The 22,462-nt window shown below is 36.8% G+C and overlaps 2 protein-coding genes and 1 long non-coding RNA gene across 4 annotated transcripts; 1 reads left to right on the top strand and 2 right to left on the bottom strand.

The window, feature by feature from the left end:
* Positions 1 to 119: 119 nt before the first annotated feature.
* LOC116416107 lies at positions 120 to 1,298 on the bottom strand. The gene is made up of 3 exons (XR_004226624.2): positions 1,041 to 1,298; positions 463 to 865; positions 120 to 307 (listed from the first exon to the last, which is right to left on the bottom strand). It is a non-coding gene; the product is annotated as an uncharacterized LOC116416107 (long non-coding RNA).
* A 3,673-nt stretch (positions 1,299 to 4,971) lies between these two features.
* LOC100679354 (glutamic acid-rich protein-like) lies at positions 4,972 to 17,149 on the bottom strand. The gene is made up of 12 exons (XM_031922791.2): positions 17,084 to 17,149; positions 16,900 to 16,951; positions 16,702 to 16,744; positions 12,411 to 12,499; positions 8,788 to 9,312; positions 8,679 to 8,720; positions 8,571 to 8,612; positions 8,443 to 8,484; positions 8,223 to 8,361; positions 7,964 to 8,138; positions 6,718 to 7,894; positions 4,972 to 6,096 (listed from the first exon to the last, which is right to left on the bottom strand). Exons 5-11 carry the CDS (start codon positions 9,309 to 9,311, stop codon positions 7,368 to 7,370), a joined length of 1,491 nt encoding a protein of 496 aa, XP_031778651.1. The 5' UTR covers position 9,312; positions 12,411 to 12,499; positions 16,702 to 16,744; positions 16,900 to 16,951; positions 17,084 to 17,149; the 3' UTR covers positions 4,972 to 6,096; positions 6,718 to 7,367.
* Positions 17,150 to 17,969: 820 nt separating this feature from the next.
* On the top strand, positions 17,970 to 22,427 carry LOC116416102. Of its 2 annotated transcripts, XM_032597123.1 has the most exons (3): positions 17,970 to 18,063; positions 19,302 to 19,416; positions 20,193 to 22,427. In XM_032597123.1, the coding sequence occupies exons 2-3, from the start codon at positions 19,414 to 19,416 to the stop codon at positions 22,395 to 22,397; spliced, it is 2,208 nt and encodes a 735-aa protein (XP_032453014.1). In that variant the 5' UTR covers positions 17,970 to 18,063; positions 19,302 to 19,413; the 3' UTR covers positions 22,398 to 22,427. The 2 variants fall into 2 exon arrangements, with proteins under 2 accessions (XP_032453014.1, XP_032453015.1); XM_032597124.1 differs by lacking the exon at positions 17,970 to 18,063 and having other exon boundaries at positions 19,374 to 19,399.
* Positions 22,428 to 22,462: the final 35 nt, after the last annotated feature.

Genomic DNA, 22,462 nt, shown 5'->3' with positions numbered 1-22,462 from the left:
TAGAAAATCTGAAACAATAATCAAACATAGCAAAATCACATGGTTTTATTCTGTGTAAAATACATGTGTTAATAGCATGTGTATTTTTTCAACAGGGGAAACAAAATTGTATGAAAAGGTTTCATCACAAGTATGCAGTTTTATTAAAAAAATCTTTCACATGCATATTATGTGCTTTCTACTACGGCTGCATAGTTGGAATTTTGCATAGATACTTCAAAAATTTTGCCTTTGCAAAAAAACAAGACATTATGACTTTTCTCACTTCTTAATAACTGGAACCCCCGCAGCTATTGTTTTCAGCAAGCTGTAAGCACAATTGAATTAGAACATCTTTCCTAAGATACTGATTAGTGGTAAATAAGAGAAAATGTTAGAAGGTCAGATTGTGATTTGAATATGTATAGGAAAACAATATTAATGTAATATGATTAGAGGGAACGTAGGATTAATCATGCTTACCTCTATATTTCCCAGGTACAGTAAGGGTTGTAACCAGTGGTTGATCCTAATGTAGAGTCGAAGATGGGCTCGAAAACAGAAAGTGGCAGAGAGAATTAGTAAAAATTAAAAATTATTAATATAGGTATATATATTTAATGGAATGAATAAAGAGAGAGAGAGAGAGAGAGAGAGAGAGAGAGAGAGAGAGAGAGAATGATAAAAAGTATGAGAGAAGAAGTATGAGTGACGGGATGAATTGTATGAGCAGATATTATGAGAAAACATTAAAAAACTCAATGTCCAGAAGTAGTCGATTAGCTGAGCCTTCTCCCTGGACCGGCTGGGCAGCTTCCTTCGATGAAGGACGACGGTGAACAGCCTCCTCGAGAACCGTGGCGGCAGTTTTCGACTATATCTGTATCTGCGAAAAAGCACGAATGCGTACAAAAAAATTAATTTTATCAAAGATAAATCACTGCAAAATAAAATGGTTGTAAAAAAATTCAAAAGAAACCCGAAAGCTAGACTGCCGCGAAAAAAGCTATGTAAAGGCGCGATTGTTCTAACCTCAATATCGACGTATATAAACAAATTACCGAAATTTCCGTATACATATGGGACGTTTCACGTCAACCGGACCATCAGTGCACCCAAAATTTGGGTTAACCTAACAAGACGTTTGAGGTCTCAAAATGATCGTCTGGCTTTTGAAAAAGTTCTGGCCTTTTCAAAAATCCAATGTGGCGCATAAAATATGGAGCCTGAAACCCGTTTTCATAGCACATTCAACAAAAACAATAGTAAAAATGTTCTAATTTGTGAAATATCCCACCAAAAAACATGTACAACTCCTGATAGGACATATTATTGACAATGCTGACGGAATTCCAAAATCAAAAATGACGGAATCAAAATGGTGGACATTATACCTCACCAAACCCATTTTACCGCAATAAATGATTTTAGATCAGTTTAAAGTATCGATATGGGGGTTTTCGGGGTCATTGAATCTTAGCTTGACCTCGAAATTTCAAAATTTAAAATGGTGGATCCAAAATGGCGGACATTATACCGCCACTAAACCAATTTTACCGCAACAAATGAGTTTAGATCAATTTAAAGTATCGATATGGGGGTTTTTGGGACCACTGCACCTTATTTTAACCTCGAAATTTTAAAATCCAAAATGGCCGATCCAAAATGGCGGACATTATACAACCATCAAAACTATTTTACCGCAATGAACGATTTTAAATCAGTTTAAAGTATCGGTATGGGAGTTTAAGGGGCCGCTGAATCTTATTTTAACCTCGACATTTCAAAATTCAATATGGCCAATATAAACTGGCGGATATTTGTCATAACCCATCCGCAGGCTCTCTCGCGAAAAGCCCCTGCTAACGCGTAACCCGCCGAACACGCCACGCACGCTGCAGCGCTTATCACCGCGGCGCTAGTACCGCGGCGCGCCGCTAGGCGGCTGCGCATTACCCACAAGTGAAATAGCGTCGCGGAGGGCACATAAGGAGGCTGGTCCAGCGCTGTACCTCGCCCCTCTTCCAACAGCCTAATGCTGCAAGTACACGGCTCGTGTCCAATGACAACTTGTGCAAAGACTTCAGCAAATAAAACTGTTTTGTGGCAAAGGAATTTATTGCTTTCAAGTGATTTATTTTATCCCTCTTTTTTACCTACACCCCCAACCCCTTCCCACGTTTAGCAACCCATAGAAAGGAATATTTTCTTCAAGGAATGCTGTCTTCATCGGCGACTTTTTCTCCAACAGTCTTTTTCAGGATAGTTGGTGAGCAAGTCCATCAGCGGCTTTTTCTCCAACAGTCCTTTTTAGAATAGTTAATAGGTACATTAATAGATACATTGGCGACTTCTTCTTCAACATCCTTTTTAAGGCAGTTGTTGAGTAAGTCTTACTTTATCGGCAACTCCTTGTTCAACTGTACTAGCCGTAATTTTGTTATTTCTAACATTTTTTTTGTTTTGGTTGTGCTTTCTCATATCCTACAACAATGTCTTCTCCTGCGAAAAAATATCGTATCGATAGATGCGTTAATCCATTTGATATTAATACAGGACACAGCAAATCTCTTAGGAAGATCTCCAAAGAATTTCAAGATGTCTATCCTGATATCCAACATCTTCACTGATTTGTGATACATGTAGAAAATCCTTTTACAAACTACATGATTTGTCATCTCCAAAAGTCAGTATGAGTGTTGATTTTGAATCAGAGACGGCCTCACCTTCAGTTTCAAACACGGATGCACCTATGCAAGATGATCTTACAGATATTTTAACTGGACTTAAAAGCAAATTCCAATCCCTGCCGGAGAACGATCCATTACGTGTCAGTATTCTTACTATTTTGCCCGAACACTGGGCAATACGTAAAATTATGAACCAATTTGGTGTGTCTCACAGAATGGCTCGTAAAGCAAAACAGTTAAGAGAATCAGATGGTTTTGGCTTCTCGTGTTGCAAAACGTGGAAAAATATTACCTGCAGAAACTATTCAGAAAGTTGAAGATTTTTACGAAAATGATCTTAACAGCACAATTATGCCAAATAAAAAAGATACCGTCAGTATTTATTTATATGGTGAAAAAATAAAAGTGCAGAAAAGATTATTACTTACTAATATTAAGAACCTTCATTTCAATCAATTTAAAGAACAGTTTCCTGAACATCCGATTGGGCTTACCAAGTTTGCGGAACTGAGACCAAAATGTTGTGTCTTTGCAGGATCCTCTGGTACACACCAAAATTTCAAGGCGATGATTGACGCAGTAAATATAGAAAAAATCTCAAACAATATTCTGAAGAATTATAAAGATTGTTTAAATTTCGTTCTATGTGAGGATCCCAAACCAAGTTGTTATTTGAATGAATGCAATTTTTGTTCGGACATTCAAAAGTTTTCTAATTACGTTGAGAACATTATGGATGAGCACAATATTGATCAAGTCATCTTCAGCACGTGGCAATCAACCGATAGATACACTTTGATAAAACAATGCCTAACATCGCAAGAATTTATTGAAACTTTATGTTCTAGCCTAGAAAAGTTGATACCTCATCACTTCATCGCTAAGGAACAAGTTTATTTCTGGGAAGAAAAATAATCTTTCAGATGAAGAGGTTCTTGCTCAATTGGATTTTGCTGAGAACTATGCTTTTACAGCCCAAGATGCTGCACAGGCATTTCATTTTAATAATGATCAAAGTACGATTTTTCCTGCTGTTGTTTATTATAAATCTGAAGGCAAGCTAAAGCATTTCAGTACAGTATCTATGTCCGACTGTACTACTCATGATGCCACTGCAGTATACATAATGCAGCAAAAGCTTATACCTGAAATTCGCAAGGTTTGTCCCATAGTAAAAAAGGTAATATATGCTAAGGATGGTGCTAAACAGCATTTTAAAAATCGTTATCAAATGAGTAGTTTAATGAGTCATAAGAGAGATTTTGGCGTTGATGCTGAATGGTACTGTTTTGCAACAGTACACGGAAAAGGTAGTTGCGATGGAGTTGGAGCGATAGTATTTATATAGTATAATTAAAAATGCCCAGCACGTGATGTTATTGGGGCAAGAACCCCAATAACATCACGTGCTGGGCATTTTTGGGGCATGCGTGCTCGTCACGCGTGCTGTCGATGTGCAGGCAATGTGCCGACATGCGTGGACAAAAATCTTTAAAATTTTTTTCCCGCCACGCTGGACGGCACGTTGGCGGCATAGTGCGAGCACGCGTGCTCAGCACGAGTGCTGTCAATATGACGACACGAAATGTTGGCACATTGGCGACACAAAATGCCGATCCATGGCCGATTTTTCGAACGTTTGCATGCCGGCAATGTGTCAGCATTATGACAGCACCGCGCGCTGCATGCGTTGAGCAATTCGTGAGCATGCGTGCCTCGACACGCGTGCTCGCACAGTGCTGTCATTTTGATGGATTACCGTGCTCCGCGCGAAAATTTGAACCAACACGCGAGACAGCACGTTGGCGGCACGCGCGTGCTGCATGATTTCGGCACTCGTGCCCGCTTTTCGATGGCATTCCAGGAGCACGCGTGCAGACACTTGAAGAAGCTAGGCGTGCGGCACAGGTGCATCATATACGGGGCATTTGGACGACACGCGTGCGCATCTTTTAAAATTCGGCTAAGTCCCGAGACCGATAATTGTCTATGGAAAAAACAGCTTCAGGGCGCTGTGTACTATCAAAATGATTTAATTACGAGTTGTACCCTATGATAGATGATTGCTCAAACGTACATCAGTTTAAAAATTACTATTTTCACAATTAAAATTTGATTAATGTAACACATCCTCTTGACGTGCCGCACGTCGTGCTGTCACTGTGCCGTCCAGTTGCTGTCTCGACATGCGTCCTAGGGCGTCTGTACGCGACGGCACAGAGACTGCACAGCGACAGCACGCGTGCCGCGTGCTCAGAATGTTGCATTATTAATAATTATGGACTTTAATTAGTAAAGAGCATACATTTATTACTTTTTTTATTCTCTCCAAACCGAATTACATTTAAACATTATTTTATTACATAATTCTAATTATTAGCGATGATTATTAGGTGCAATTGTGCATCAAATTGTAAGAAGAGTTGTGGCTCAGAGGCTAGAGCTTCGGACTTCTGATCCAAAGATCGTGAGTTCCAGCCCTACACCCGGCAGATTTTTTTTTCTTACATAAAATTTTTTTTATACTATATAACAAAATTTATTAATTATTTATGATGTAGATGCTTAGTTATGCGTTCTAACTAATTTTTATTTAGCGTTATTTTTATATGCGATAAAATCGCTCCCCGCCGGCCATATGCCTGCATACGAGGAGCATGCCGTGCCGTACGAAAAATACGCGTCCACGAAATCGGGAACATGCGCGCAAAATGCCTGCATACGAACGGCATTATGCTCGCATTTTATCGGCACCCGTGCTGGACAGATCCACCACGGAAGCAAGCAAAATGCTCGGTCATATGCTCGTCATATGACTTTCATGTGCGGATGCAAGTGGACCGTCATGCGTGCCCATTTCGTGCCGGCACGTTTTCAGCATTTTCAGAGCACGCTGTTATCTGGGATATCATGTTACCCAGATAACATTGCGTCGGCACAGTGCTAGCATAGCGCCAAAATCGTGGAGCACGCGTGCTTGCCAGGTACCTCCGCAATTGCTCGGCATATGCTCAGCATGTGCTCGGTTTCTGTGACGGCGGTCGTGCGCGGCACGAGCAGCATGCGTGCTGCGGATGTGCGCACATTATGACGATGAAATGCCGTCGTTGTGCCTGCATTTTGCGAGCATTTCAAATTTTTAAAATTTTTCCGGCAGCACGCGTGCTGCGAATGTGTCGGCATATTGCTGTCGGTTTTGGTGGCATTTTGCGGGCATAAAAATGAATTTTTTAAATCTTTGTTTTGAATTATTTTATTAATAGAATATAAATAAAATAGAGAAAATACATAATACAATGTAAATACAAAATACAATGAAAATAAAAAAACATATAGACATAAACTTTTTTGATTTGATGTTCCTGCTGTTGTGCAAAGCCTCGTTGCTCTCTGCAGATGTCGGGTGCTGATGCTCCTAGTCCTCTTGCTTTAACATAAAAAAATAAAATATTGAAAATAATGATTAAAAAATTAATATTATTTATTATATTATGAGCCCAGTATGATGAAGAGAGACTATTTGGAAATGATTCCTATAAATTACAGTAATTCTCTGAAGAGCCGAGTGAAGCTGTTAAGGTGAACTTGTACATAACATAATATTGAATGGTAAATATCAAGTTGGATTCTTTTCTGGTCACTTTTATGGTGCTGATGCCAAGTTTCAGCTCTTTGCGTAAAAAATTATTTTAATGACACTGAAAAGATTGCTCTCTGGAAAGATGATTACTATAACTGTCATTAGAATAAATTTCTAATTATAGCACTGAAACTTGGTGGTATCAGGACCACAAAAGTGAGTAGAGAAGAAAGTGCATTAATATTTATAATTAAATATCATTCTGTGTACCTGTTCATCTGAACAGGCACACCCGGCTTTACATTTAATGAGTGTAATTTATAAGTATGATTGTTAAATACTTTGTCTTGATCGGAATGATTTACATCAGTAAATTCTAGAGAATAATACAATAGTAGTAATAATACAAAGTGCTGATGAAAATCATTACAATTAAGAGAGTATCATTATGATGAAATAAATTTATACCTAAAATTATGAGTACAGTTCTTGTTTCTTGAGTGAGTCAACTGATGGCTGCTACTTTTTCATAAATACATCTGCGTGCTGCTGTTGCTGATCCGGAAAAAGTGATGACCTCCAAAAGAGAAAATGATAAAAACAATTAATAAAGTTATCGATGGAATAAAAAAAGAATGAAAGTAAATAAAATAAGAGGACCTGATGAGCAAACTTCCGTAGCTGGGGAACCGCAAGTAAGCTTTGTTGAGGTCGTCGTCATCGCTCTTGTACCATGTCATCGTTACAGTTACCTTGGACAAAAAATGCATTAATTTTTTTTTGGGGGGGGGAGTGAAGGGGGCCCCACCGCCGCCCCCTTCTGTGAGGCTCAACCACTGTCAATAGCCCCTCCAACGCTCTCTTACATTTTTAACACTAACTACAAACAATAAAAAAACTAATACAAAAGAAAAAATTAATAGTAAACGAAAATTACCAATGAAAAGAAAATGTAAGTGAGCGTTTAGATAAAAAAATACAGATCATTTATTTAAAAGAAACTACTTGAAGAAACTAAAAACAAAGAGCAAAACTGATCTATATTTTTCTACTAAGCTGCAAAGAAATTACATGAATTAAATAAATAAATGCATCAATAAATAAGCGGTTGACTTAGCTCATTCCGGGAACTCATCCTCCGGTAATTCAAAATCCAACTGGTTGAAGTTGATCGACTGTGAATTGGAGTCGCCCACGTACGATTTCTGCTCCTCCAGTTCTCCTTCTTCTTCCTCTTGCTCGTAGTCTTCATCTTCTTCTTCAGCTACTTCTTCGTCAACTTCTTCACCTTCTTCTCCTTCTCCTTCTGTTTCTCCTTCTTCTACTCTTTCACCTTCTTCGCCTACTATTTCCTCGATGACCTGTGTATCGCCGAACGGCTCGATGCGCTGGTCTTTATCGTTCGGCTGCTGTTCGCCCTCAAAGAGTGCGTCGTTCTCGGCGTCCGAATTTTCCGCCGCGTTGTTCTGCGGCGGATAATTTTGGCGTTGCCTCCTGACGGGAGGCGTTTGTTCGGCCGGTGGTGCAACTCTCTTGCGTTCACGACGATAGGCTTCCTTGGAGCTCTTCAAAGCCTTCGTCATCGCAGTCGCAATTTCTACTTTGTTCGGCTTCCTGAGGATCTCCTTTATGATGGGCATAGCCTCTGCGTTAAAAGAAAAGGTTTAAATTAATTCAACCATCGACAAAAAACAATAAATTAAAATATACATACCAGTGCAAGCTAAAGCGAAACGCGTATCTTTCAACGCCAAAATCTGGTTGTCAGACTTGGATCCATGCCAAGTCACATGCCGGAACAAATCCTCGCCAAACTTGAAGCAGGCTTTGAAATAAATCGCAGCAGCGTCAGTTTCATTCGCACCTCCAAGGTATCTCAAGTAATGGACCTAAACCGATTGAATTAATTAATGAATAGTTATTAAAATACCATACCATCAAGCGTCTTTATAAAAGTGGATGCAAATACTTACAAGAGCATCAAACTGATCATCATCGAGATGATCGAAGGCAACAATGTCAGCCGTTGTTTTGAATGGCAAAAATTCTGGACGAGTTCTCGCTGCAGAAGATTGCGCGGCCATCAAATTTTTTAGGATGTTATAAATCTCTCTAGAAAATAATCAATAATTAATTTTGATTAATTAAAAAAAATTACTCAATACATATTAGAATAAAATGGTCGACACGTACGTCACTTTTCGTTCCGTCTTCTTCTGCCTCTCATCGATTGAACTGAAAATGAAAATATTAATACAATCTATGTAGATGAAAAATTATGTTGATTACATGTTTGATTGATGATATAATTTGTAGCATACCTTGTCACATCCTTAAGCTGCTTCAGCGTCTCTCCGATCCCGCTATAAACGTAAGTATAAATTAATTTTGTTTGTTGAAATATATAATGCAAATAATAAATATGATACCGTTGCGTTCCTTCGACGGCTGCTAGTCTTCTGTTGATGGAGCTGCGATTATACAATTAAATGAGTGAAATGAATTTTTCAATACCAAATATTTCATCATAAAACGCACTCCAAAGTCTGCCGTGCTGATTCATTCAGCACATCATTGCGCTGTGCTCGTGGTGGTACCATATCCGGCTGCTGCGATTTCCGCTGCGATAGTGGTTGCTGATTGTGCACAGTTTTCTGATGCAATTGAGGTTGCAGTGTTTTCCGGGGCGGTTCATGCTGCTGCTGCGGTTTCTTCTGCGGTGGTGGTCTTCGCTGATCTTGCTGCGACGGTTTTCCCTGCGGTATCTGTTGCTGCTGCTGTAGCTGCTGAAGGGGCTTTCGCTTCTTTATGTCCGATGGTTGCTGTAGCGGCTTTTGTTGCGATGGTGGTTGCTGCAGAGACTTTCGGGGCTGCTGCAGAGACTTTCCGGGCTGCTGCTGTTGTTTCATTAGCGGTTGAGAGAGATTAGCTTTTTCAGTAGAAAAAGCACTTCTTCCCAAGGTACCTGTAGACACGGAGAACGAAGACATCTTGTTCGTCAGCTTGGCTGCTGCGGTTTCAGTTGAAAGCGCTCCAACATTCTTCTTTTTTTTGTCAGCCATTCTAGTAAAGAATCGAAAAAACGATAACGACAAATAAGCAGTTACGAAACGAAAGAATACATGAACTACGCTAGAAAAATGAAGATTTAATTTTATAAGCTAGTAGACATAATTTTTACGACGACGAAAAATTGAGAATTAGAATCTATTGTTGGAATTTCGGGAGACCAGTAAGGCATCCTGAAACACTTGGCGATGACTTGATTTAGAGGAACTAACGTCAATTCTGGAATCGGTAGAGAGCAGACAAAAACATCGACTAAAGATGAATCACATGGAAGTTTAAAAAGGTCCTCCACTTTTGAAAAAACTCGTACAAGAAGATGACATCCCTTTTTTTCGTAATCGATAATATTTTTGACGACACCTATAGAGCCATTTTTAAGCATTACAGTGCTATCCTGCTGTGAAATGGATAAGTGAATATCCCCAGTAATAACTTTTTTATATTGTCTACAGTTGTCGTCATTATTATTATCGATCACGGAGGAGGGTGTCGGACCATTAACGTGATTTTTAACAAATTTCAAATGATTTGGATCAACATATGGTTTCGACGCTGTACGACAACTTTCATGAATTCTATTTGAAATTTGCTGCAAATGCTGATTTGGTTTTCGACACAATTTCCGACAAAAGGTCATATTATTCTCGTACGGAAAAGCTGAGAACGAATCCAAGTGTCCAAAAGATCTAACGTCATCTGGAAGATGTAGCAAAGTGTGAGTATTATAAGAAACAAATTCAACGCCGTACACATCGGAGGCTAAATCAACGAAAGTTTCGATACACTCTTGGGCAAAATCGATAGCTTGTGGCGTGTGATTGGGATCAGTGAGAATTCTGATAGCTACGTGCAACAAAAGAAAGTGCTTATAAACAGCTGAATTGACCAAACCATTGAAAACGCTCACACCGCTGTAAAGGAGTATTTGTCTGTGCTCGGTGGCTTTAAATTTGCCATGCTTGTCAATATTGACAGGTTTCCGAGCAAAGTCTCGAGGACAGAATTTCGATACCTGTTCTAATCGATCGGTCACAAGTTTGATATGATTTGCGGAGAGCTTGACCGATTTCACAAATCTGCCGTCGATTATACCTTGTAGGATTTTCTCCATTATACCGAGGCATACAAGATGCATGTAATCGAAGACGGTATTAGAAACGATGTCGAAAGGAAGATCAGCAAGAGGAGTCTGTTCAACCATATTGTGATGGTCTCGATCAATTCTTGACCTGTAATCATCTTCCGTGCGCAAAGGGTGTTTGGTTCCCCTGTAAACCATAACTCCTGAACGAACGGATTCGCCTTGCACACAACACCTGGAACAAGGAAATCGAGAATTGTGGCTTCGATGACACAAGACAAAAGCTCGAGCGAGTGCGTCCGCGGTGAAACATCTCAATTCGATGCATCTGTTTTTATCACCAAATTGAACACCATTTTGCAGTAAGGAGCGCATATCCGTTACGAATGAATGAAAAAATTCTGTGACAGACGTTGGTTTTTTAGAAGCTCGAAAAATACCGACCATTTCTGGAGAGCTCGCTGGAATATTAGCGATACGAATCTGTATGGGCCACATTAAAATACTACTAGCTTTGTCGAGCGAGGCTTCATCCGTGCTAAAATCTAATTTAAGAACATCGGGAATCATAAAAGTAGGAGCCGACTGAAGAATTTTTTTTATCGCAACTTCCGTACCTAAGTGGAGGTACTCGCCACCGGCAAGGCTGCTAATCGGAGATAACGAATGTACCGGCGTTTTTAAAATTGTTCGTGGATCGATATGAATTTCTGAGAAGCAACTGTGACTTTTCAAGGCTAATAAAACCGCCTTTATTTGACGATGCGTCATATTTTGTTCAGTAAAGACCGCGGCAAGCCTATCTTCGAAATCCGGTAAACTCTCATTTCTTTGAAACGACGCAGTTGTTGAACACGACATTGAATCGGAATCACGTCGACCAGGATCATCATCGTGATCACCTACACAACACGTATTCTGAGCATTCTCATTGGAAGAATCATCATTAGCATGCTGCGCTGAATCATCATCGATGGGAAGCCCTACTACATCGTCAGGAGCCGAAAAAACATCACCCTCGACAATCGAGTTTACGGAGGGAACACGACTACTCTCATCGACCAAGCTCATTTTCAAATATTCATTACGGGCTCTCTCAAGCATACGATTTCTTCGTATCCTGTACTCAGAGGACAAAGATTCTGCTGGTTTCCTTGTACGCAAGTGTCGTACAGCCAACATTTTTCTTATGTAGAAAATAACACACCTCTGTAAAAAAAAAATCGAATTAAACAATGTAAGGAAACAATAAATAATTCTCAATTTTCATTAATCAGAGTTACTAATCAGTACTTTCAGCTATACTATTTTAAGTCAAAAATTAAAATTATTTAAACTTTAATTCAAGATTACACGAACAAAAAGACATTAATGTAATAAAAATAATTGATAAACCTCAAGTAATTGTTCTTTTCAATATTTGGAAATACAGTGAGTAAAAAACAGTCATGGAGTGAAAAGCCAGCTGGTGTAGGTTTTCAGGTAAACTGGTACACAAAATTCTATTTAATTTTCTATTTAAGGTATCTACTCACTTTTATAGTCCTGATACTAAGTTTCATACATATAGTCAGAAAATTATATGAACAGCATTGAAATAATTCTTCTAGAGAGGAAAGTTTTTAGTGTCATTTGAATAATTTTATAACAACACACCTAAAACTTGGTGTCACAACTATAGCAGTAAAATGAAAACAAAATATATGAGCATTTATCATTAGACATGATCCTATGTACCAGTTTACCTGGACAGTCACACTCGGCTTTTCACCTACTAGACTAAGATTTCTTTAAACTCTTTTTAAAAAGATCCTGTTCATTGTAATAATTGATCTGGCTCTTTATGTCACTGCATTTGAAATTACAATTCACTTGTCTACTGATCTTGACTCTAAAGCAAAGTGTATAATTGTTTTTCTTTGAAATTACCCTGATAAGTCACCCAGATTAAAAAGGATTAAATAGTAATCCTTGCCAAAAAGTACCATCAATTAAAATATACCTTTAATACTTGTTTTTATGCAGAAACAGCAGCAATAATGGGTAGTATGTCGTCCTTGGAAAGAGTCCGGTTGTCTTTGATGATATCTTCTTGTCAACCTGTAGGTACAATAGTTATATTGAAAATTGTTTTTGTTTTTTTTTTATAAGAATATTAATATTGTACAATGAAGATTAACTATGCTGTTACAAAAAAAAAAAGTAAACGATTAAAAGATTAATTACTATCACTTAGAATAATGATTACCTTACAAACAGAGAACCAGTTTAGAAAAAGTACACAATTTACACTATTTAAGTTTTAAAAATTGAATTTCTCATAACTGGTTCATCGTAGACAAATAAAAATTTTTGTGCATGTCCTTTCAGTATATTCTAACATAAATCTACTTTCCTGTCACTTATTACCAAGCCAAAGGAGTACGTTGCACGCAAATCACTACATTGGCGCAAGGATATTCGATTGATATACACCTTTCGCTTGGTAAAAATTGACAGAACAATAGATTTACAACAGATAGTACTGAAAGGCATAGCACATAAAATTTCATGTCTCTAGGATGAACCAGTTTTGAGAAATTCCACAATATACACTATTTGAGTTTTAAAACTTGAATTTCTCTTAACTGCTTCACTGGAAGAACATGAAATTTTTTGTGCAGGTCCTTACAGTATATTCTAATATGGATCTATTGTACTTTTATTTATTACCAAGCCAAAGGTGTACCTTGCCATTGAAACACTACTTTAGCGCAAGCGTATTTATTCGATATACACCTCTGGCTTGGTGGTAAGTTTAAGAACAATAGATTTCTGATGCATTATACTTAGAGGAATTGCACATAAAATTTCATGTCTCTAGGATGAACCAGTTTTGAGAAATTCCACAATATACACTATTTGAGTTTTAAAACTTGAATTTCTCTTAACTGCTTCACTGGAAGAACATGAAATTTTGTGTGCAGGTCCTTACAGTATATTCTAATATGGATCTATTGTACTTTTATTTATTACCAAGCCAAAGGTGTACCTTGCCATTGAAACACTACTTTAGCGCAAGCGTATTTATTCGATATACACCTCTGGCTTGGTGGTAAGTTTAAGAACAATAGATTTCTGATGCATTATACTTAGAGGAATTGCACATAAAATTTCATGTCTCTAGGATGAACCAGTTTTGAGAAATTCCACAATATACACTATTTGAGTTTTAAAACTTGAATTTCTCTTAACTGCTTCACTGGAAGAACATGAAATTTTATGTGCAAGTCCTTTCACTATATTTAAACATAAATCTACTGTGCTTTTACTTATTACCAAGCCAAAGATGTAACTTGCCATCGTAACACTACTTTAGCGCAAGCGTATTTATTCGATATACACCTCTGGCTTGGTCGTAAGTTTAAGAACAATAGATTTCTGATGCATTATACTTAGAGGAATTGCACATAAAATTTCATGTCTCTAGGATGAACCAGTTTTGAGAAATTCCACAATATACACCATTTGAGTTTTAAAACTTGAATTTCTCTTAACTGCTTCACTGGAAGAACATGAAATTTTTTGTGCAGGTCCTTACAGTATATTCTAATATGGATCTATTGTACTTTTATTTATTACCAAGCCAAAGGTGTACCTTGCCATTGAAACACTACTTTAGCGCAAGCGTATTTATTCGATATAGACCTCTGGCTTGGTGGTAAGTTTAAGAACAATAGATTTCTGATGCATTATACTTAGAGGAATTGCACATAAAATTTCATGTCTCTAGGATGAACCAGTTTTGAGAAATTCCACAATATACACTATTTGAGTTTTAAAACTTGAATTTCTCTTAACTGCTTCACTGGAAGAACATGAAATTTTGTGTGCAGGTCCTTACAGTATATTCTAATATGGATCTATTGTACTTTTATTTATTACCAAGCCAAAGATGTACCTTGCCATCGTAACACTACTTTAGCGCAAGCGTATTTATTCGATATACACCTCTGGCTTGGTGGTAAGTTTAAGAACAATAGATTTCTGATGCATTATACTTAGAGGAATTGCACATAAAATTTCATGTCTCTAGGATGAACCAGTTTTGAGAAATTCCACAATATACACTATTTGAGTTTTAAAACTTGAATTTCTCTTAACTGCTTCACTGGAAGAACATGAAATTTTGTGTGCAGGTCCTTACAGTATATTCTAATATGGATCTATTGTACTTTTATTTATTACCAAGCCAAAGGTGTACCTTGCCATTGAAACACTACTTTAGCGCAAGCGTATTTATTCGATATACACCTCTGGCTTGGTGGTAAGTTTAAGAACAATAGATTTCTGATGCATTATACTTAGAGGAATTGCACATAAAATTTCATGTCTCTAGGATGAACCAGTTTTGAGAAATTCCACAATATACACCATTTGAGTTTTAAAACTTGAATTTCTCTTAACTGCTTCACTGGAAGAACATGAAATTTTTTGTGCAGGTCCTTACAGTATATTCTAATATGGATCTATTGTACTTTTATTTATTACCAAGCCAAAGGTGTACCTTGCCATTGAAACACTACTTTAGCGCAAGCGTATTTATTCGATATAGACCTCTGGCTTGGTGGTAAGTTTAAGAACAATAGATTTCTGATGCATTATACTTAGAGGAATTGCACATAAAATTTCATGTCTCTAGGATGAACCAGTTTTGAGAAATTCCACAATATACACTATTTGAGTTTTAAAACTTGAATTTCTCTTAACTGCTTCACTGGAAGAACATGAAATTTTGTGTGCAGGTCCTTACAGTATATTCTAATATGGATCTATTGTACTTTTATTTATTACCAAGCCAAAGATGTACCTTGCCATCGTAACACTACTTTAGCGCAAGCGTATTTATTCGATATACACCTCTGGCTTGGTGGTAAGTTTAAGAACAATAGATTTCTGATGCATTATACTTAGAGGAATTGCACATAAAATTTCATGTCTCTAGGATGAACCAGTTTTGAGAAATTCCACAATATACACTATTTGAGTTTTAAAACTTGAATTTCTCTTAACTGCTTCACTGGAAGAACATGAAATTTTGTGTGCAGGTCCTTACAGTATATTCTAATATGGATCTATTGTACTTTTATTTATTACCAAGCCAAAGGTGTACCTTGCCATTGAAACACTACTTTAGCGCAAGCGTATTTATTCGATATACACCTCTGGCTTGGTGGTAAGTTTAAGAACAATAGATTTCTGATGCATTATACTTAGAGGAATTGCACATAAAATTTCATGTCTCTAGGATGAACCAGTTTTGAGAAATTCCACAATATACACTATTTGAGTTTTAAAACTTGAATTTCTCTTAACTGCTTCACTGGAAGAACATGAAATTTTATGTGCAAGTCCTTTCACTATATTTAAACATAAATCTACTGTGCTTTTACTTATTACCAAGCCAAAGATGTACCTTGCCATCGTAACACTACTTTAGCGCAAGCGTATTTATTCGATATACACCTCTGGCTTGGTGGTAAGTTTAAGAATAATAGATTTCTGATGCATTATACTTAGAGGAATTGCACATAAAATTTCATGTCTCTAGGATGAACCAGTTTTGAGAAATTCCACAATATACACTATTTGAGTTTTAAAACTTGAATTTCTCTTAACTGCTTCACTGGAAGAACATGAAATTTTGTGTGCAAGTCCTTTCACTATATTTAAACATAAATCTACTGTGCTTTTACTTATTACCAAGCCAAAGATGTACCTTGCCATCGTAACACTATTTTGGCGGAAGGATATTTCATTGATATACACCTTTGGCTTGGTAAAAATTGACAGAACAATAGATTTACAACAGATTGTACTCAAAGGCATAGCACATAAAATTTCATGTTTCTACGATTAATCAGTTTTGAGATTCTCAATTTTTTAAACAAAATAATTAACAAAAATGAAATTTCTGAAAACTGATTCACCGCAGGGACATGCAATTTTTAAGCCGGGTGTAGGTTTTCAGGTAAAGTGGTCAGGTGAACATTTTTCAACTGAATATTATAAAAGTTATTAACTACTGTAATTGAAGGAATGTGACTGCAAGTATTTGCACGATGACAGATGTTTAGCCTTCCAGAGTCCCTCTACTTTTGGCAGCTAGTTTTCCGCAAGCTGTAAATTGAATTATTAAATTAAAAGGTGTACAGATGTATGCGAGACTGTTGTCTGCGACACTGGTTCCAACAGCTGTACACGAATAAATTAATGATTAATATAATAATAATTTGACAATCACTGTCTTTACGTGTGCATACCTTTATTGCAAGCAAAGATGTGATTGCCCAGCTGATGGTGATCCTGATGATGGATGATTACCTCAAAAAGTTAAAAAACAGAATTAAGAAAAAATATGTGTATATATATGATATATATATATATATATATATATTTAAAAATATAAGCAAAACTAATGTTCCCGATTGCTCGAAGAAACTGCGACTTCCTGGACCTGCCTTGGGAAACCTTCGGTAGACCGTGGTGTAGGTGGACGAAGACGAGGGTCCCCTAATTATGCAATATATTTGCAATAATTTTTAACGCACAACGATAAGGGCTCATAACCTCTAACCAGCCCTTTTGTATTTCCAATCACGCGAAAATTGTTAAGTCAATAATAAATTATTATCTCACACTTACCAATGGAAGCTATATTGTTGTGAGATGAGAGATTTTGCAATGGGGCACTGTATATAATTATTGAAATTCAATAATTTGTCAGCGAGAGAATTTTTTCTAGTGAACGCACGAGTCGCCAATAGACAAAGAGATATAGTTTTCAACAGTCGTTAACAATAGTCACAAGTCAAAGACAAGCGAAAATCACATCTTATCAGAGCGGCGCGCCATTTTTAGGCATGAATTCAAATGTTCGCTCGACGTAATTCTCGATACAGAAAGGTGTGCATTTTATTAAAAATACATGTAATTATATTATTAAATATGACCGTTGTAAAAATAAATATTATACATAAATAATAAAATTAATACTGATATTGTATACCGTGCTTTTTTATGCATGAAAAAGTACGTCGCGGAAGAGTTCAATTGTAATTTGTATATAAAATTGCAAAATATTGTTTCACAGCATATTGAGAAATCAGCTGCAATCTCTAGAGGACTGTTCGTCGGGGAGCCTCGTCTTCGTCCACCTACACCACGGTCTACCGAAGGTTTCCCAAGGCAGGTCCAGGAAGTCGCAGTTTCTTCGAGCAATCGGGAACATTAGTTTTGCTTATATTTTTAAATATATATATATATATATATATATATCATATATATACACATATTTTTTCTTAATTCTGTTTTTTAACTTTTTGAGGTAATCATCCATCATCAGGATCACCATCAGCTGGGCAATCACATCTTTGCTTGCAATAAAGGTATGCACACGTAAAGACAGTGATTGTCAAATTATTATTATATCAATCATTAATTTATTCGTGTACAGCTGTTGGAACCAGTGTCGCAGACAACAGTCTCGCATACATCTGTACACCTTTTAATTTAATAATTCAATTTACAGCTTGCGGAAAACTAGCTGCCAAAAGTAGAGGGACTCTGGAAGGCTAAACATCTGTCATCGTGCAAATACTTGCAGTCACATTCCTTCAATTACAGTAGTTAATAACTTTTATAATATTCAGTTGAAAAATGTTCACCTGACCACTTTACCTGAAAACCTACACCCGGCTTAAAAATTGCATGTCCCTGCGGTGAATCAGTTTTCAGAAATTTCATTTTTGTTAATTATTTTGTTTAAAAAATTGAGAATCTCAAAACTGATTAATCGTAGAAACATGAAATTTTATGTGCTATGCCTTTGAGTACAATCTGTTGTAAATCTATTGTTCTGTCAATTTTTACCAAGCCAAAGGTGTATATCAATGAAATATCCTTCCGCCAAAATAGTGTTACGATGGCAAGGTACATCTTTGGCTTGGTAATAAGTAAAAGCACAGTAGATTTATGTTTAAATATAGTGAAAGGACTTGCACACAAAATTTCATGTACTTCCAGTGAAGCAGTTAAGAGAAATTCAAGTTTTAAAACTCAAATAGTGTATATTGTGGAATTTCTCAAAACTGGTTCATCCTAGAGACATGAAATTTTATGTGCAATTCCTTTAAGTATAATGCATCAGAAATCTATTGTTCTTAAACTTACCACCAAGCCAGAGGTGTATATCGAATAAATACGCTTGCGCTAAAGTAGTGTTTCAATGGCAAGGTACACCTTTGGCTTGGTAATAAATAAAAGTACAATAGATCCATATTAGAATATACTGTAAGGACCTGCACACAAAATTTCATGTTCTTCCAGTGAAGCAGTTAAGAGAAATTCAAGTTTTAAAACTCAAATAGTGTATATTGTGGAATTTCTCAAAACTGGTTCATCCTAGAGACATGAAATTTTATGTGCTATGCCTTTCAGTACTATCTGTTGTAAATCTATTGTTCTGTCAATTTTTACCAAGCGAAAGGTGTATATCAATCGAATACCCTTGCGCCAATGTAGTGATTTGCGTGCAACGTACTCCTTTGGCTTGGTAATAAGTGACAGGAAAGTAGATTTATGTTAGAATATACTGAAAGGACATGCACAAAAATTTTTATTTGTCTACGATGAACCAGTTATGAGAAATTCAATTTTTAAAACTTAAATAGTGTAAATTGTGTACTTTTTCTAAACTGGTTCTCTGTTTGTAAGGTAATCATTATTCTAAGTGATAGTAATTAATCTTTTAATCGTTTACTTTTTTTTTTTGTAACAGCATAGTTAATCTTCATTGTACAATATTAATATTCTTATAAAAAAAAAACAAAAACAATTTTCAATATAACTATTGTACCTACAGGTTGACAAGAAGATATCATCAAAGACAACCGGACTCTTTCCAAGGACGACATACTACCCATTATTGCTGCTATTTCTGCATAAAAACAAGTATTAAAGGTATATTTTAATTGATGGTACTTTTTGGCAAGGATTACTATTTAATCCTTTTTAATCTGGGTGACTTATCAGGGTAATTTCAAAGAAAAACAATTATACACTTTGCTTTAGAGTCAAGATCAGTAGACAAGTGAATTGTAATTTCAAATGCAGTGACATAAAGAGCCAGATCAATTATTACAATGAACAGGATCTTTTTAAAAAGAGTTTAAAGAAATCTTAGTCTAGTAGGTGAAAAGCCGAGTGTGACTGTCCAGGTAAACTGGTACATAGGATCATGTCTAATGATAAATGCTCATATATTTTGTTTTCATTTTACTGCTATAGTTGTGACACCAAGTTTTAGGTGTGTTGTTATAAAATTATTCAAATGACACTAAAAACTTTCCTCTCTAGAAGAATTATTTCAATGCTGTTCATATAATTTTCTGACTATATGTATGAAACTTAGTATCAGGACTATAAAAGTGAGTAGATACCTTAAATAGAAAATTAAATAGAATTTTGTGTACCAGTTTACCTGAAAACCTACACCAGCTGGCTTTTCACTCCATGACTGTTTTTTACTCACTGTATTTCCAAATATTGAAAAGAACAATTACTTGCGGTTTATCAATTATTTTTATTACATTAATGTCTTTTTGTTCGTGTAATCTTGAATTAAAGTTTAAATAATTTTAATTTTTGACTTAAAATAGTATAGCTGAAAGTACTGATTAGTAACTCTGATTAATGAAAATTGAGAATTATTTATTGTTTCCTTACATTGTTTAATTCGATTTTTTTTTTACAGAGGTGTGTTATTTTCTACATAAGAAAAATGTTGGCTGTACGACACTTGCGTACAAGGAAACCAGCAGAATCTTTGTCCTCTGAGTACAGGATACGAAGAAATCGTATGCTTGAGAGAGCCCGTAATGAATATTTGAAAATGAGCTTGGTCGATGAGAGTAGTCGTGTTCCCTCCGTAAACTCGATTGTCGAGGGTGATGTTTTTTCGGCTCCTGACGATGTAGTAGGGCTTCCCATCGATGATGATTCAGCGCAGCATGCTAATGATGATTCTTCCAATGAGAATGCTCAGAATACGTGTTGTGTAGGTGATCACGATGATGATCCTGGTCGACGTGATTCCGATTCAATGTCGTGTTCAACAACTGCGTCGTTTCAAAGAAATGAGAGTTTACCGGATTTCGAAGATAGGCTTGCCGCGGTCTTTACTGAACAAAATATGACGCATCGTCAAATAAAGGCGGTTTTATTAGCCTTGAAAAGTCACAGTTGCTTCTCAGAAATTCATATCGATCCACGAACAATTTTAAAAACGCCGGTACATTCGTTATCTCCGATTAGCAGCCTTGCCGGTGGCGAGTACCTCCACTTAGGTACGGAAGTTGCGATAAAAAAAATTCTTCAGTCGGCTCCTACTTTTATGATTCCCGATGTTCTTAAATTAGATTTTAGCACGGATGAAGCCTCGCTCGACAAAGCTAGTAGTATTTTAATGTGGCCCATACAGATTCGTATCGCTAATATTCCAGCGAGCTCTCCAGAAATGGTCGGTATTTTTCGAGCTTCTAAAAAACCAACGTCTGTCACAGAATTTTTTCATTCATTCGTAACGGATATGCGCTCCTTACTGCAAAATGGTGTTCAATTTGGTGATAAAAACAGATGCATCGAATTGAGATGTTTCACCGCGGACGCACTCGCTCGAGCTTTTGTCTTGTGTCATCGAAGCCACAATTCTCGATTTCCTTGTTCCAGGTGTTGTGTGCAAGGCGAATCCGTTCGTTCAGGAGTTATGGTTTACAGGGGAACCAAACACCCTTTGCGCACGGAAGATGATTACAGGTCAAGAATTGATCGAGACCATCACAATATGGTTGAACAGACTCCTCTTGCTGATCTTCCTTTCGACATCGTTTCTAATACCGTCTTCGATTACATGCATCTTGTATGCCTCGGTATAATGGAGAAAATCCTACAAGGTATAATCGACGGCAGATTTGTGAAATCGGTCAAGCTCTCCGCAAATCATATCAAACTTGTGACCGATCGATTAGAACAGGTATCGAAATTCTGTCCTCGAGACTTTGCTCGGAAACCTGTCAATATTGACAAGCATGGCAAATTTAAAGCCACCGAGCACAGACAAATACTCCTTTACAGCGGTGTGAGCGTTTTCAATGGTTTGGTCAATTCAGCTGTTTATAAGCACTTTCTTTTGTTGCACGTAGCTATCAGAATTCTCACTGATCCCAATCACACGCCACAAGCTATCGATTTTGCCCAAGAGTGTATCGAAACTTTCGTTGATTTAGCCTCCGATGTGTACGGCGTTGAATTTGTTTCTTATAATACTCACACTTTGCTACATCTTCCAGATGACGTTAGATCTTTTGGACACTTGGATTCGTTCTCAGCTTTTCCGTACGAGAATAATATGACCTTTTGTCGGAAATTGTGTCGAAAACCAAATCAGCATTTGCAGCAAATTTCAAATAGAATTCATGAAAGTTGTCGTACAGCGTCGAAACCATATGTTGATCCAAATCATTTGAAATTTGTTAAAAATCACGTTAATGGTCCGACACCCTCCTCCGTGATCGATAATAATAATGACGACAACTGTAGACAATATAAAAAAGTTATTACTGGGGATATTCACTTATCCATTTCACAGCAGGATAGCACTGTAATGCTTAAAAATGGCTCTATAGGTGTCGTCAAAAATATTATCGATTACGAAAAAAAGGGATGTCATCTTCTTGTACGAGTTTTTTCAAAAGTGGAGGACCTTTTTAAACTTCCATGTGATTCATCTTTAGTCGATGTTTTTGTCTGCTCTCTACCGATTCCAGAATTGACGTTAGTTCCTCTAAATCAAGTCATCGCCAAGTGTTTCAGGATGCCTTACTGGTCTCCCGAAATTCCAACAATAGATTCTAATTCTCAATTTTTCGTCGTCGTAAAAATTATGTCTACTAGCTTATAAAATTAAATCTTCATTTTTCTAGCGTAGTTCATGTATTCTTTCGTTTCGTAACTGCTTATTTGTCG

This window comes from Nasonia vitripennis, chromosome 2, assembly GCF_009193385.2.
Source record: "Nasonia vitripennis strain AsymCx chromosome 2, Nvit_psr_1.1, whole genome shotgun sequence".
NCBI classification, from domain to species: domain Eukaryota; kingdom Metazoa; phylum Arthropoda; class Insecta; order Hymenoptera; family Pteromalidae; genus Nasonia; species Nasonia vitripennis.
The sequence above is the reverse complement of the archived record's forward strand: the minus strand, read 5'-3'. Positions and strand labels throughout refer to the sequence as shown.